We start from the raw sequence: 16,737 nt of genomic DNA, 5'->3' as shown, positions 1-16,737 counted from the left end.
ATAAAAATTATTATTATTTTAAGTCCTTTAAATTTTGTCGTTTTTAACTTAAGGTGCCGAGTTCAATCCATGAGCCTAGGGCAGCTATAAGTCTGCTGGCCATGGATTACTTGATGGATAGGGTCCTCCTAAGTATGTGAGCAGTTCCAAAGAGGACGGTCTTCTGTAGCTCTGTTATTCTTATATTGCCTGGGATCTTGCTGATGTAGTTTTCGGTTCCCTTCTTGATAAGCCCAAAAGCTCCAATGATTACTGGGACAGTTGTTGTTTTCATTCCCCACGTTTTCTCCATTTCAATCTAAAGATCTTTGTAGTTTGTGAGTTTTTCCATTGTTTTCAAGGAGGTGTTCCTTTCTGTGGGGATAGACATATCGATAAGCAGGCAGGTTCTTTCCGTCTTGTTTTTCACCACTATGTCTGGTCTGCTTTTATCTCTTTGTCAGTTTGGATTGGCATGTCCCAGATTATAGTCGCTGTTTGGTTTTCTGTCGCAGTAGCTTGTTCATGTTCATAGTGTTTATCTTGTACTTTGATGTTATAGTGTTTGCAGATTGTCCAGTGGAGATATGCTGCAGCTTTATTTTGTCTTTGTAATGTATGTACTTTGTCTTGGCAAGTTCAGGGCATCTAGGGACAAGGTGGTCAACTGTTTCTTCAAATTGCCCACAGATTCTGCACATTGGGTTAATTACTCTATTTTGTTTGGAGAAAATATTAAAAATAAAAAATAAAAATAAAAAATAAATAAAACATTGGGTCGGTGCCATCTTTAGGATCTTGTTCCGGTAGTAGTTGGTCTTGATGGATTGATCTTGGGCAGCAATTATAATAAAAACCTTCTGTTTCTGATTTGAGGCCAGGTGTACATGTACTCAGCCAATTGTGGGTTTTGTCTTGGTCTACATCCTTCTCTTTTGTTTTTTTTGGGTACTGACCGTGCAAAGGCTTTTCTTCCCATTTGCTCTTGAGTTGTTCTAAAGCTTGGTATTTGGCTTTTAGCTTGACCCTTTGGGCATAGCTTGCGTCTGGCTCGTTCTCTACCACTTCAGCTTCTGTTAAGCTGAGTTCATGCCTGTATTTTGTGGCTTGATGGTGTATGGACATAGTTTTCTTGCCATGGTCATGATCCCTTGCAATTTTGAGGAGGTAATTATCTTTATTGTTGAGATATATGTTTAGGCCAATTGTGGTTGTTTTGTAGGTAATTTCCAGTTGTACAAGACCCCTTCCACCTGCCTTTCTAGGGATATATAGCCTGTCCACATCAGCTTTTGGGTGGTGTGTTTTTGTCATCGTCAAGAATTTCCTTGTTTTTCCGTCTAGCTTCATAAGTTCTTCCATTTTCTAGTTTATGATGTTGAAACTGTAAGTAACGACTGGGACAGCAAGAGTGTTGATTGTGTCAATTCTGTTGGCAGCATTGAATTCGGATTTGAGCACTAGCCAAATTCTGCGGTAGTACTCTTTCCGAGTTTTCTCTTTCATCTTTGCATGTTGGATCCCATCACTGATCTGATCACTTATATCATCACTGAAGCCGTTGACAATTTTAATTTTCATATTTTTAATTCAATTATTATTATTATTATTATTATTATTATGGCTAATATTTTATAAAGGGGCTATGTCATGTTACATTGGGGTGTTCCAGGGGAATCTTTACAAAATAAATGTAGTTAATCAGTTTGAAACTCGAAAATGGTAATGTGGAATTCCTTTACTGATAAAAACAGAAACAAGATGATTCTGAGCAAAAGTGACCATTATCAAGGTGATTTGCCCAAAACTTGAAAAACATTGGGCCATCTTTTTTCAAGATTACCCAAATGCAAGTCATTTCAATCTTGGCCATTAAATTTTGTGTCCATGAAACATTGAAAAACAAAAGAAATACAACAAAAGGAAAGAGAAGCATGGATACACCCAAGACTGAAACAGATTGCATTTGGGTTATCTTGAAAAAAAAAAAAAAAAGGTCGGCCCAACGTTTTTCAAGTTAAGGGCATAATTTTATCACCTGCATAATGACCGTCTTTGCTCAGAATCATCTCATTTTATGTTACCAGTAAAGGCATTTCTTATTACCATTTTCGAGTTTTAAACTGAAGATAAACTAATTAAAAGATTCCCCCTAAACATTCTAAAATAATGTGACATAGCCCCTTTAACCTGAAGTGAGTCCCTCAGCACTTTATTTAGTGATGGTTCAACTGTGCAGTTGGCACAATGCACAATATCCCTTCATCTGTTTACTGCCGCAGCGATAAACATTTTATCATCTTTTTTGCCACCAGTGAGAGAATGCTCGATTATAATTTCATTCCCCACAGTAAAGTGCAACAATTTATTGTTGCCTGAACCTGGTTGATGGTTTAGTTTCCCATTGCCCAATAGTAGAGAATCCAAAATAATTGAAAATCTGAAGATTTTAGGTTTGACCCCCATGAGAAGCATGCAATGATTTTTTAAAAGTATATGTGACACATAAGAAAAAAAATATGTTTCTGTAGTAAAATCTGTCGATGGTTTTTATATCTTTTCAGTATGCACGTTAGGGTAGCATTTAAAAATAAAAAGGCCACCGCGAGTGCATGTATCTCTAATTTAAGGCAAGTCAAAATTTTCAAGCAAAAAAATGTAAAATGAACTGATTTTCTATTATCATTGCTTTAGCCTCTAACTAATGCAAGTGACTATTTTTTGGCCTCTTTGATATGTACCATTCCATCCAAGTGGGGTGGGATATGCCATAACTACCAGGGTCCGTGCTGGATTTTGTACATAAAATTCCAGGAGTATTCAAGGGGTTTTCAAGAACCAGAAACTGAGTTTTCAAGGAGTGTTTGTAAGGAGATTTCTATGCCATACATCGTGTTTCAGTGTTTTCTTTGCTGAAAAAGCCTACATTGATATTCTTTCCCACATCCTGCAAGTTAAGTGCACCCAAAGGCATTTTCATTTTTGCATTAATCTTTCCCCAATAGTCAGTTTTTGAGATGTCTTGTCTTTAACTTAGTGTGATCTTCATTTTCTCTTGGCATGATGCAATCTCTACAACTTTCACCCGAGCAAAAATTAAAGCAGTTTCCCACAAATCCTTTTTTCAAGGGCTTTTCAAGTGCCCTTGAAGTCCAAAATTACATTCGAGGGCTTTTCAAGCACTTCAAGGAGTAGCACGAATCCTGAACTACATTGTCTTTTTTTCGCTGGATGGTATCTTGTCTTACTCATTGACTTAAAGTGCTGAAGGAACTTCTTACTGAACTACCCTCCCAATTTTAAGTTCTTGAGGTTTGATTATCAGCAAAATATTAGTTATCAAAAGCTGACAAAAATTTTTTTTCGGAAAAGAACAGAGTTTGTTTATACATCCTTGTGAAATTTCAACTGTTTCAAAGGGGACAGTTTTTGAGTGGATTTAGTGGTTGTTAAACCAGAATCAGGCTTTAATTTTCATCGGGTGTGAAAGGAGGCAGTGTGGCCCAGTGGTTAGGGTGCTTGCCTTGCGATCCGGAGATTCCAGGTTCAAGACTGGCTCTGACCACTCGTTGAATTTGTTCCTAGTAGTCCCTGGTTCAACTTCTCAGCTGCACTTGTAAACAGCCAAATGGTTTGCCTCCGGCCAGTTAGGATTCTTCACAGTTGTAGTTTTTGTGATCTGTTGTTTCGTTGATTGTGTTTCATTGGCCCTGAAAAACCCCTATGGGAAGCGGTCAATTAAGTATGTATTGTATTGTATGGTATTGTATATCTCAATGGTATTCTGATTCTCAGACAGTCCAGATTGATTGCACAACCTGGACTACCTGAGAATCAGGCTAATATTTTGGAGGACTGTTTTGAATGTGTTGGGTTTATGCTAATGAGGCAAAATTTGCAATACCAAGATCTGATGCAGGTCTTTTAACGATAAGAATTCAGGAAAGATGAGATGTTAAAATCTTCTTTATTGGCAGCTGTGAAATTACTTTCACAAACTGTTTTTCAGCCAATAATGCTTTACATATTCCAGCAGTTTTTTAATCTGAAATAGTTGACTACCAAATGATGCTATTTACAACTGGTACATTAACCATTATATTATCTGAATTTATATCCACAGTGACTTTGAACTGTTTCATATATTTCATGTACAGCTCTAAAGAACTAAAAGGTTTAAAATAGGTCTTCTACTTCCTCAAAATTGTTAAAAATCACAGGAAATGTACGTTACAGGAAACAATATGAATATAAAAAAATTAAATTACTGGTTGTCTGTGGTCTCTATTTACAAATTTTGAATCTAAGGGCGCTTTCCTTTTGTCAGAACTGGCCGGCCAGACCCGTCAGTTTGCAAAGAAAATGCAACAATTTGAAGAACACTTGCATGGAGGAGTATATATCGTCCTCGAAGTGTGTTAATTTGAATATGTTGTAGAGTTACTCCTTCCAAATGACCGGTCTGGCCGGTCAGTTCTGTCAAATGGAAAGCGCTCTAAGAATCTATGTGTGAAGTGTGATGGAGTGAATGGCTATGTTACAAGCGATTAACTGATCTATGGTCTAGCAGGACTGGCTGAAGGAGCTGGACGTAAAGGGAGGCAGTAGAACTCATTGATAAGGGTACCAAGATGCAGCTGTCATAGACTCCTTGTCTTTTCAAGAAGAACATATAAAGCCCTGCTATTCATTACTCCTTGATTCTAAGTAGCCGGCCAACAAATGCCAATTAATGTTCACCGAGAAACATCATTGTGAAATACTAGACATGTAGTTTACTTTACAACTTAGAACTGACAGAAGAGAGGAAATATTTGGAGACTAATTTTTCGAGACTTTACTACTATACGCTTAATGTATGGTCCCGAGGGAAACAGTTAATCTTGTTTTCCAGAGAGTCCTCATGTTTCCTGAGACAAAGTTGAGGGAAACATCAGGACTCAAGGGAAAACAAAACTAATTACTTTCCCGAGTGCTTTGTTATATGTTTAGACTTTTCCTGCAACAATCGCAGCAAAACATCCAGAGCGGGCAACAACTGGGGAATTGTATCCTGGTGGCGTATTTGAATTTGATCAGGGCCATGTGACCAAGAATCAACCAATCACAGTGCTCGTTTTGTTTTTGCAAAAGTCTAGGTATATAACAATGTACCTTCAATGTGGGGCCTGCTCCTTAGATGACAGCGCTAGCCCTGCCACAATATAGTTACATTTTTCGTTTAAAAAAGCTTTGTACAGGCATTATGTTTCTCTGTATGTATACCCAGAGAATAAACTTTCAGGTTATTTCTTGACCTTATGTTTGGATTGCTGAGCAGCATTTACAGTTCCGTAGCAAGTTTGTCATGAAAAAATAAGCGTCAAGTGTAAATGAAGCTCAACCATTATAAGATTAAATAAAGTACAGAACATAAAGATGGACAACAGATACCTTATATATTAAATGTTTATCCAAGTACACAGTTGCATAACTTTTTACAACGGTTGACAAGAAGGCTTAGTGTTAAAATGATGCAAACTTTGAGTTCACAAAAAAATCGTTATTAAGCCCCCTTAATAATACACCATTCCCTTAAAACTACTACAGCACTTTTCACAGGCTTAAAAGGAAACAATTCACCAATAACCACCACAAGGCCTTCAAGTTGCACCAAATATTTGAACCCCGAAGTGTTGCAGTCTTACGCTTGGATTATTTTAAAAGCCACACAATTGCTTTTTGACCATTTTTTGTTTGACTTTGTCATCAACTGCTATCCACAGTGAGGTTTATAAAAATAGCCTAAAAACTCAGGATCATTTTTAAGAGAAATGAAGTATTTAATATTGATATTGCCACCAATAACATGGAAAGGCTCATCTCAAGGATTCAATTGCTGGAGTGTAAAAATTGGAAGGTTCTGCTCTTCACCTGTGAAAATAGTTGCAGTGGAAAAACCATCACATCACAGTGGCTGACAGTACTGTAAGTCAACACTTGTGCTACTGTAACTCCCAAGCCAAATAAATCTTGTACCACTGCGAGTACAATTTGTTAAAAACAACTTGACCTTATTACAAGGCTCGTACCTTGAATTACAATGACAATTTCTTTCTGTACACCAAAGAATTTTTTACTATTTTCTAGCTAAGAATGAATACTCTGTTAATCAAAAGCCTACATTGATGTGTTGTTGTGGTTGCAAGCTATAGTAATGTGAAATGTAAGGAGCAGAGATGTCAAAATCTTGGCCGTCACTATTGACAAAGTAGTGTGTTGAGTTTTCCATTTCCACAGTAGTGGTGATGGGGTCACAACCGTTTATTCCATTTATGTGCTGTGTCGAGATTGGCAAGCTGGTACAAGTACTAAGTGTTGGATCGATTGGTAGATCAGTGCTTTGAGAAATAATGTCATCCCAGTCAAGGACTTCATTGTGTTGAATTTCCTGGATTAGGTCATTGCCAAAAAGTTCCTTGGCAGCATCTGCTGCAGCTCTGTCCTCACAGTTTTCTGTTTGGGTCATTATTTGCTCTGGAGAATTGTCTAAATCATCGCTTGAAATACTAAGCTCATCTACGATAAAATGACAAGAAAACACTTCATTCAGAATTATTTTTTTTGTGATGGGTAGCAATGGGAATTTCTGTACCATTAATGAAATTTGAATCTACTGTTTTTGTAATTAAAACACCTTTTCTAGACCCTTCCTTCCCTGAACTTGCCTCCATTGATGACTAAAAATCAACTGGCATTTGACAGAGCAAAATCTTGAAGTGTCACTTTTTGGAAAAAAAGGGTTCATAGTAGCTCCATTTTCAATAATTATGGTTGAAATTCCTGAGTATGGGCATTTTCCTTAAAGTGTATTGAGCTTTAATTTCCCTGAACAAAATTTGAAGATGAAGTTTTATTGGTTATATGCATGACTTCGGAAACGTACCCTTAATTCTGAGCAGCAACTAGGGGAAATTAATTACTAAACAATGAAACAGTGAAACAAAGCACCAAAACACCATGTATGACCCCACCATACATTGAATACTAACCGACAAAGGTTGGATTTGAGATTAAACATCGTCTTAGGCCCAAGAAGTTATTGCTCCTAACTTCAGTCTTAATCTGAATCCTAATTTTAATTTCAATGAATTAGAAGCAATAACATTGTAGGCCAAATTAGACCTACAATGATATTTAATCTTAAATCAAACCTTTGTCGGTTAGTATTCAATGTATTGTGGGCTCATACATGGTGTTTTATAGTGTTTCGTTTCAGTGTTTCGGTGTTTCATGGTTTAGTAATGCCAGCAACTAGACTCGTGAAATCCCTCTGTTGAGTGGTATCTTTATCCTTTTGTTAAATATTGACAAAATTCCCATGCCTATGTCATCAATTTACCACCAGAACAAGGGTAAGTGGGTGTTAGTGATAACAAACCAATTGCTTCCTTCATGATCACCTAACCTTCCATACTGGAAATTATGATTATTTTGTTGTTGACATTTACATACTGTTTCTAAGTTACATGTAAGTGTTTCAATGTTTTCAACACAAAGCAATCAAAAATTGCTTTGTTTATTAATTTTTTCTTGTCATTTTCGATTATGATATGATATTATCTTAATGACAAATTTCACACACACCTGGATTTGCCATACTAGCCCTGATTGCTTCAGCATGTTTCTTTTTCCACTTTCTGATCTCTTTGTCCATTTGTTCACGCCTCTCAGGTTTAAGCGACCATAGACATCCCTTCCTCTGGGATGCACCTTGTGGTCTTTCTAACTTGCAGAATGCCTTGTTCAATGATAAGTTATGTCTGACTGAGTTCTATGAGGCAATAAAAAAGTAACAATAGTATTGAACCATTAAAAGCAATATTATTGCACAATATAATCTGACAAGTAATGGAAAGGAAAGGTTGTGGTTCTATCCAGTATGCCCCTTATGGAGGAATTAAAGGCAGTGGTATAGCAAAACAATGGCTATGTGTCTATTCCTTCTAAAAAAGGAATATTCCACTTTTTCCCTATTTGGTACAAATTAAAACAGTATTTAGTCTGGTTGGTTGGTGAATTTGGTAAATTGCTTACCATTATGCCTTGGTCATCCCAACCTGAATTTTCCAGTAAAATTAATGATAAGCATTCCTGGTTATATTCATCCAGAAAGTGCCTCCTTCAAGGTGTATAATACTTAATCTCATCTCACAATCCTTTCAATCAAAATTGTTTAATCAGAGGTTTTGATGGGGATGATGAGGGAAGGGCAAGCAGATTTAATAGACCACATTTCAGTAGGATAAAGAGCCACACCCCATCGCCCATCGGATGCTTATTGCAAAAACATTGCTTCACAACCTTAAAGGTAAAAAGAGTAAAGTCTGCTTACAAGCCAACTGGCCCATTAGGCCAGAGCTTATCCTGGCTCCTGTAGCATGAAGTGACTAGGAGTATTTCTACCCTCCCCCCCCCCCCCCCTAGATGGGATGCCAGTCCATCGCATGGTTACCCCTGGCATTAAATTCGCCAGTACCAAGTTATGTACCTAGCTGGAGAGAGGCACCCTGAGAGTAAAGTGTCTTGCCCAAGAACACAACACAGTAGGAGCCGTTACACTAGACCTCTTGCCCATGGGGAACCTTGGGGTTACGGCTTGGGTTGGGTTTACCCTGGGTTATGATCGACTCTCCATTTGCGGTTACACACTTGTAAATTACCCAAGGGGAAGGTAAGCGTTGGCCTGTTTTGGTGGGAAACTTACCTTTAAGATAAGACAAGATGAGATTTATTAGTTTTTCCACTAAATGGTTTTTGAAAAACTAATTACAATACAAAATACATTAAAATTAAGGATCTAAAAAAAAGTAAACATCGAAGATCTACATCTGAACGACAAACTTTTCTTTGGCTTATTTTCGGTAATTGTCATGATCGGTGCTTCTCTTAAACTGTCCACCTCAATTAAGTTCAGCGATTCATCGCTTCATTTTAAGAAGGCAACAAAGACGTCGACTTCAGTTACGCTTTCTCTAGTCCTTGCAACTCTCCAATTTATAATTTAGACGTCGACTTGCTGCTGGCCAGAAAAGGCGTGCTTGGGTATTTCCACGTCCGCAGTTGTTTACGCAGTTCATCACAGCATGTATTTTCCTCACGTTCGGCAATCTTGTGATTGGTTGAGCCGCTTTAGGGTTTTGTTAACCATAAGACTTACATCTGGAACTGTCATGGCAATTCTTTTGTTCTTTTTGACATATCCATGGAAATTTCCCACAGGAAATTTCCCTTAGGGCAGATCGGTCACACATAAAAAATTGCTTCCCCGTGGGAAAAAGCCACTTACCCAAGGGCAAAATGGCTAGTGTAACCGCAGCTAATGTCCCCAGCCAGGACCCGAACCTGGACCACTCAATCTGGAGTAGAGCACACTAACCATGAGGCCACCATGCCTCCCACCGCTTCACAACCTTAGTGGCAGAAAACTACCGTACATACTTAGATGCAAAGTTCACAATCTACAGCTCAATCATTTCCAAAGTCATCAATGGTACAGTAATTTTATGACATGAAATCGGAAAGATTTTGTTTTGTATTTATTACAAAAATTTCCATTGACTGATGGTTTTTTTCTGGTATGATAATATCAATATACATCTTCCTAATACTCACAGTAAATTTAAAAAGAAAATATTATTAACAGAGTAACTCGGTGAGGAAATTATTGTTATTGACACAGAATATTTTCTGTTTTACTATTAGACAATAGGAAAAAAATCAGTTGCAGACCCTGATGAAGAAATTTTGTTTTACTTTACCTCAGGAACTTTTATTTTCATTTACAAATTAACATTCATAATTAGTTGTGCGCAACTTTCGTTTAGGTCCCACAAATCACAGTGATGTATCTGCGAAAGGGTGGTTTAGAAGGCTTTTAAATAATTGATGTCAACTTGAAGGTAGATTAAATTCCTTAGTTGAGAAAAATTGAAGTATTATCAGTATTTCAAGGTTTGCCACTTAAAAGAAAATAAATTGTCATATTACATCTCTATCAATTCAGAGTGGTTAACTCTTTAGTGGGAAAATAGAATGAAAACAGGGACTGCTTTCTGAACTTTGTATTGGAAATAATTATATGACTGATATAGAGAACCTATAAAAAACCCATTCATAGTGTACTGCTACCAGCATAATTTTTCTCAAAAAGTGTTTGGACAAATTTGGTGAAAGAAAGGGTATTATCAGTATAAACTAGACAAATCAAAAAAGTATTCTTTCCTGTGTTTCTTTTCAAAACAAATTCGACTAAAGTAAATAAATCATTTTGAACAAAAGAAAAGGAGAAATACATTGAAATTAATCATGTCAAAAAATCTACTTTAGAAATGTCACCATCAAATGTACCACAATTCTTTGAGCTTGGAAATTTTAAGTTGACTTTTATGTGTCTTAGAGAAGAACGAAAAATTAGTAAGGTGAAAAGCAGGAAATTATTTCTTTGCATTACCCATAGAAATTTAGATAAATTTGTATAATTCAACCTGAAAAGAACCCAAAAAAATCTGTAACTCGCAACTTAAATTATGCCGTAGCAACACACAAATGAGAAACCAGTTTAGTCATTTAATCACGTCGACAGAACCTTTTTTTCTCTTGCCTTAAAGATTCAGAAAAAGGAAAAAAATATGCAGCTACTTGTGTGCAATATGGCCCTTAATTAGAATGACATCAATTATTCAAAATATCAACCACCTGTTGTAGGAAGAGAAACCTACAGGAAGAAATAAAACTTTCCCGTAAAAATAACATTATTTCCTTTTTATGTTCATTGTCTGTATTGGTCTCTAACTTGTCGAATCTGTGGAATTATACACATCGGCAAATCGAGGAAAAGTTTGGGAATCTTCTCGTAGCAACTGATATAAAAATTTCAGGTGTAGCTTTGTTGTCGCATTAATCGATATCGTAACTTTGATGTGGCATTGAGACCTACAATTTGTATTTCAAAGCTCAAAGTCAGTTTTTGACAAAAAAAAATATTATGGCAGGCCACTCTCGAACCGAGCGATTTAAAGAATTCATACGGAGTTGTCAAAACGACCTCTGAGAAATTCCGACCCCACCCTAAGTATTTTGCTGTTCGTTTTAAGAAAATCTTTGGAGCCATCTCTATAAGCGTTTATTGATGTTTTTTCGAACTAGAATTTGAAACTCGTATTTAGGTTTTTTATTTATCGTAATTATCCCAGTGCAACGATTCGAAATTAGCGATTACGTTTGACTGCACGTCTTATACGCAAAATCAGTTCGCGATTTATCTCCCAGATGCTACTTCTAAATCTTTGGCTCGATGATTCGTCAAACACCTTACAACGGTACCTTGATTCATTGTATTTTTAAATTAATCAAGGAAACAGAACACATGATCGTTCGAACGAAATATTTGTCCTGTCGTTGCTTTCAGTACCTCTTATTCGGCTAACATCGAAGCCATTGTGTTACATCCGATTACGAATATAGCCAAATGTCATGAAAGGGAATGAAAAGCAATGAAAAAACCTCCGGTCATGATATGTACCTGATTCCCACTTTGCGGCAAGAAACGTTCTCTAAAAAAATTTAATCTCCGAAAAAGTAAGCAAGCTCGTGAAATTCTGCAAGGATTCGAACTGCTCTCAGCTGGCCAGAACCCAGCCATTGTAATGCAGCGAGGAAACCATAGTTCAGGAAACCGTTGATAAGAAAACAAAAAAATTTTTGGAAATGTCTTCAAAGCTTCCGAAGATTTTATCAATCGAACGAAACGTGTCGCAAGAATGGCAAACTTTTCCTTTAAATCTCCAACAACACTGAGACTTCACCAAGAAAAGCCCAAACCGTTAGAAAAGGGGTATATTTAAATTCAAACTTCACCAGTCATGCGAACAACTGATTCGATTACTAAATTTTTTCGCTTACCTTCCAGCCATCCGGAGCAGTCTTAAAATAAGGGAACTTTCCCCTGCAAAACGCAAAGAAAAGCAACATTTTTAACCTCCAGTTACGCTCCAAATGCAACCTGATGGCAAGATTCGATTTCAGCGCCAATTGCAACTTACATCATGAACTTGTAAATTTCACTGACGGGGAGTGTGCCTGAATCGCTGTTCTTCAAGGCCATCGCAATGAGACAGGAGTAAGAAAACAGCGGCTTAGGATAGGCTTTGTCTTGTGATTTTAAGCTGCCTTTGATGCCGTTTTTAGGTCTATGATGCGACGATTTCGGTTTAGTTTCCCCTGCACGTGCCTGCAGAATCTGCGGAGTTGCAACAGACGTTACGTTCACTTGCGTGTGGGACAAGGGAACTTGTTGCTGATTCGGCCACTGGACAGGTAACGCAGTATTTGGATCAACCATGACCTGCTTCTCGCTTGATGCGTTTTTCTCCATCGGTATACTAACGCTTTGTAGCCACTGCAAATTCGTCAAGTCCCCTACAGGCGTACAATCCGACCTCAGCCTTTCTTGTTTCATCGACATCATGAGTTGCTGTGTGTCATGAAATATACTGCTCTCGTGCAATTGAAAAAAGGGATCGTTCAAATTGAAGTCCATTTCATGGCTATCGCACTCCACCATCTCTTGCAGTGATAGCGAATCAGGTGTATCGTAAAAAGTCAGCCCTTGAGGACTGCTGTTCATCATTTTGGAATAACTAGTTGTGATATTTTGCTGAGCAAATGACGAGAACATAGGTTTTATTCGAAGTGAATCAGTTACTGGCTATTTGGATCGAACCTTTCATCGACGCTGATTGGCTAACAAATGGCGGTCTAGCCTTTGATTGGTTGCCACGAATAACAACCCCCCAGGGCTTAATCCATATAAGGCCAAGTTACTACTTTCGGGACTTACATCTATCATACAAATTCTTTCTGCATGATCTGTCCAACCACCAGTAATTCTTCCCACTTAAAAGAGTTAACGAACCACCACAACCTCTGTCGATACCTGAACTGCTATCCAGTTAACGCGATTGAAATTTTACGCACGATTCTGCGGTAATTCCATCGATTTTAGAGCACACAATTCACGGAAATCCGTGTTTATTCATGCGAATCGACAATACTTATTCATTGTGGTTGAAGAGCTGACAATGGATGACCCCACCCCACGTTTTCGTTCGCGCCTCTGGTAATTTGCATAAAGACGACAGTTCAAAAAAATATGCAAAGCAAATAAAAATTTTAAAAGAACTCGTCATCCACCTCCGCTTTGGATGAATCATCAGTGAAATCCCAGGTCTTTGTGTTTTTTTTAATTCTTTTTGCAAGTACAAAACAACAAGAAACATTTTTGCGAGGATAATTTCTGTCTGCTCGCTACTCTGCGCGTAAACAACGAGTGTAGGAAAAGAGTGCGGTTTCCTTCGCTAAAAGCGGTATCGTCAGTTTTCGGAATTTACGTCTAAAAAGAAGGCGGTCGGCGGTTTCGAATAAAGTCGCAATATATTTATTTGCGTTTTTATGCGTTTATTTATTTTAAATCTCGAGACCGACGTGAGCGTTTTCTTCCAAAACCCTTTGGGAAAAACGATTTTTTTCTTCGTGACCATGTCTACAAATTAGGGAGCAGGGAATCAATGAAAAGAAGTGTGTTCCTTTCAGATGGCGCTTGTCTTGGAATAAATAAACGCGATCGGGGGCCCCTGGGCCTTTATGTCAATGCCAGGTTTATAATACCTTACTCGTGTGTTCAAAAATAAACCGCAACAAAAGCGAAGACACAATACCTCGAGCCAAAACTGGACAAAAATTCAGACCTCTACGAATCTGAGTGTTCTGTGAAACAGACGCTCAATTTGACAGTAAGCCTTTCATTATGAAAAATTCAATTTAGTTTTCCTTTCAGAGGCTAAAAAGTTGCGTACGTTTTTCTCTTTCCCAACGAATTTTCGACTGTGTCGTCTCCAGGCCAAAGTCCACGATCAACAGGTGTTTTTTCAAATCTTCCATATATCTTATTGCGATAACTTTGGACCAATATGCCAGTACACTTTCATTGTCTCAGACAGACTCTTCGACGTTTCGAAGAACTGAATTTATCATCTAATCTCAACCTGCAAGCTAAATGTTATTCATATACAGAATAGCTCGATAAAACTTCTCTTTGCCGGTCGAATAGGTAATAATTATTAAATATCGAAAAAAGGTAATGTGAATATCCGTAGCTTGTTCTGGGGCAGTATTCGTGTCATGGAGTTGCTTTTTCCCTCTCCTAATTCTTATCCATTAATTTATTCTACCAACAAGGTCTCCGTACTGTACTATAGCGATTCAATTTTTTAAAATTATTATTTTAAGCTACACTAGCTGCGGTGGCAAAGAAATAATAAACATAAAAACCGAAAATTGGCAATGTTCCTAATTTTGACTTCGGCCTCCATTATTTTGCTGGTACCTTTCGCCAAGCAATACATTTTCTAAATTTTCAGGTTCTTATGGCACCCTGGCGATTTCCTCTGAAATGTCTTGTTAGAGAGCTGTTTCGAGAAATTAACCGCGAATACGTACGTTGGAAGGTGAGACTCGATGTATTGTTGCTTGCAACGATCACGAAAAAAACAAGGAAACGTTTCTTTAAGACATCGGATACAGAAAGAGAAATAACCGGATCGGCTCCCAGCAGCGTACAAATTACCCCACGATATACCTGTAGATATCCCATTCTCAAGCCAGCTAGGGTGTTAATAAATTATATAAGAGCTGTTGATCAAAACCTGTTGAATACTGGAGAATTATTCATTACGGAACCAAAGGACTCGATGGATTCAACAGGTGATTTTCGAGCAGGTGGTACGTCGTGTTAATTGGGTTTCCTGATTCCGCTTAAGTTGCGCTCTGGCGATTGAAGCCACAATATTCATTACCTCGTTTCAGTTAGTTGTCCGGCAGGGCATTCATTTCACGAAACGCGATGGTTTCGTAACTGCGTCAGTATATATCTCACAGTTCGCCTGTCGCTTAAGTTCAAGGGAGAAAGATATCGTTGACAAAGTATTTAATATTCTGTTTTTCCTTTTCGATAACCTTCAAGTTTTTTATTGCACAAGTTGTTGGTTTGTTGACTAAGAGTTCTGACGTTTTCCTGCGCCCATCGATCTTGAATAAACAAGTTTTTTTAATTGACCAGACATCCGTTTTCGTGATGTTGTCAAGCTTTAAACATATTATACCTTTCTCGACCGAATGCCGGTAAATTCTTGTTCTCTGTCAACAAAATTGTCGTTTTTTACCATGATAAATTAGTCATCATGCCGCTGATTACTTTTAGGTGGGAGGATAGATCCACAGTAAGAAGCAAAAGAGGTTTTAAGATCTCGCAGACCCATACACTCACACAGTCATAGATCCCTCTCATAATGGGCGCATTGGACAAACTCATTAGAAAGCAAATAATGAATTTTTTAAAGCTACATTTGGCTCATGCAGTTGGCTGTCCATCCAAAGAAAAACCGGTGTAACGAGACTCAACAGTTTTGGGCAACAGGAAACGCAGGATGATATGTAATAAAAAGTACGTTTTGTCTAACCAACGGTGATATCCGTTGAAGGAAAATTACGCACGTTTATTTCAAGTCTTGTACCATTTTTCTTGTGCTATGGAGGTTTGCGTTAAACTAAGTCTGGACAACAGCATTATTGAGGCGACAAAGTTGATTGCAGTACACTTGTATAGTTCACTGACAAAAAAACTTCAACAACGATATAACGACGCGAGAGAGTTTGGATCACTACAAAAAATTCCTTTGGTGTTGGCTGGGGGACACCAATCGCTTACTCAATGCGTTCGACAAAACGCGCACATTCTTTTTGCATTGCATTGTCAAATTGCTATCCTATGGCTAAAATGGTGATCAATATTGAAACAAAATCGCTTACATAAAAATAGTTGTGAATTCTCTAGTGGACAGGTATGGATGGAGCTTTTGACTTTCATTTCCGTAGCAAGAGGTCATTTGTTCCATTTTTTTTTTTGGTTTTCATCTTCAACAAATTACAGTTACAGCGGCTATCAGTAACACGCGCCCCTCAACGGTAATTTTTCATATTCAAAAATAAAATTTAGGTGGACGTCAATCAAATGTTTTCATGACGAATTCAACTGCCGCCAAGAGAACAGAATTATCGCCATTGAAACACTTGATTGACGTCCAAATAAATTTTACGTTCGATATATGAAAAATAGTCGTTGAGGGGCGCGTGTAACTGAACCGCTGTAAACTGAACCGACGCTTTAGTCTGCCAGTGATGCAGCCTACGATAAAACAAACCGCGCCGATGAACAGCCCTTTTGGCGGCTACGCTTCGGCAAAGGGTAGCTCTACCCAACCAGTGGCACAGTTTCGGATTAAGACACTCCTTTGCAAGTTTAACTTTCTGTGTTTACGGTAAACAGTAAACTTCGATCTTTCTTAAGCCAAAGACAAGGTCGAATTGGAGTTAAGCGTTCAACTGAATTTGATTTCGGTGTTTTTTTCACTCTGGAGCTTTACAAGTGCACGTGTACATTAATGAATCAATCACGTGTGCCACTCACATGAAGCAACTGCTAAAGTGTCTAATTCGGGCCTAGGAAAAAAAAAACCTCTTAAAGTTTCCCAAATTGGCAATTTCCTTTTTTCAGTGGCATCCAATCACATCTTAGGGAGCGTTTCTTTGGGATGATCCGAAAAAGATCATTGATCCAAGATCACTTGGAATCCATCACATTGCATATGCATCAAAGGAACC

General features: G+C 37.9%; 1 protein-coding gene across 1 annotated transcript; it reads right to left on the bottom strand.

Annotated features, from left to right (window-relative positions):
• Positions 1–3,930: 3,930 nt before the first annotated feature.
• On the bottom strand, positions 3,931–12,714 carry LOC138018400 (forkhead box protein N4-like). Its single transcript, XM_068865017.1, has 4 exons — positions 12,063–12,714; positions 11,923–11,965; positions 7,606–7,792; positions 3,931–6,537 (listed from the first exon to the last, which is right to left on the bottom strand). Exons 1-4 carry the CDS (start codon positions 12,695–12,697, stop codon positions 6,131–6,133), a joined length of 1,272 nt encoding a protein of 423 aa, XP_068721118.1. The 5' UTR covers positions 12,698–12,714; the 3' UTR covers positions 3,931–6,130.
• Positions 12,715–16,737: the final 4,023 nt, after the last annotated feature.

The sequence above is a fragment of the Montipora capricornis genome, chromosome 10, assembly GCF_036669925.1.
Source record: "Montipora capricornis isolate CH-2021 chromosome 10, ASM3666992v2, whole genome shotgun sequence".
Taxonomy (NCBI): Eukaryota; Metazoa; Cnidaria; class Anthozoa; order Scleractinia; family Acroporidae; genus Montipora; species Montipora capricornis.
The sequence above is the reverse complement of the archived record's forward strand: the minus strand, read 5'-3'. Positions and strand labels throughout refer to the sequence as shown.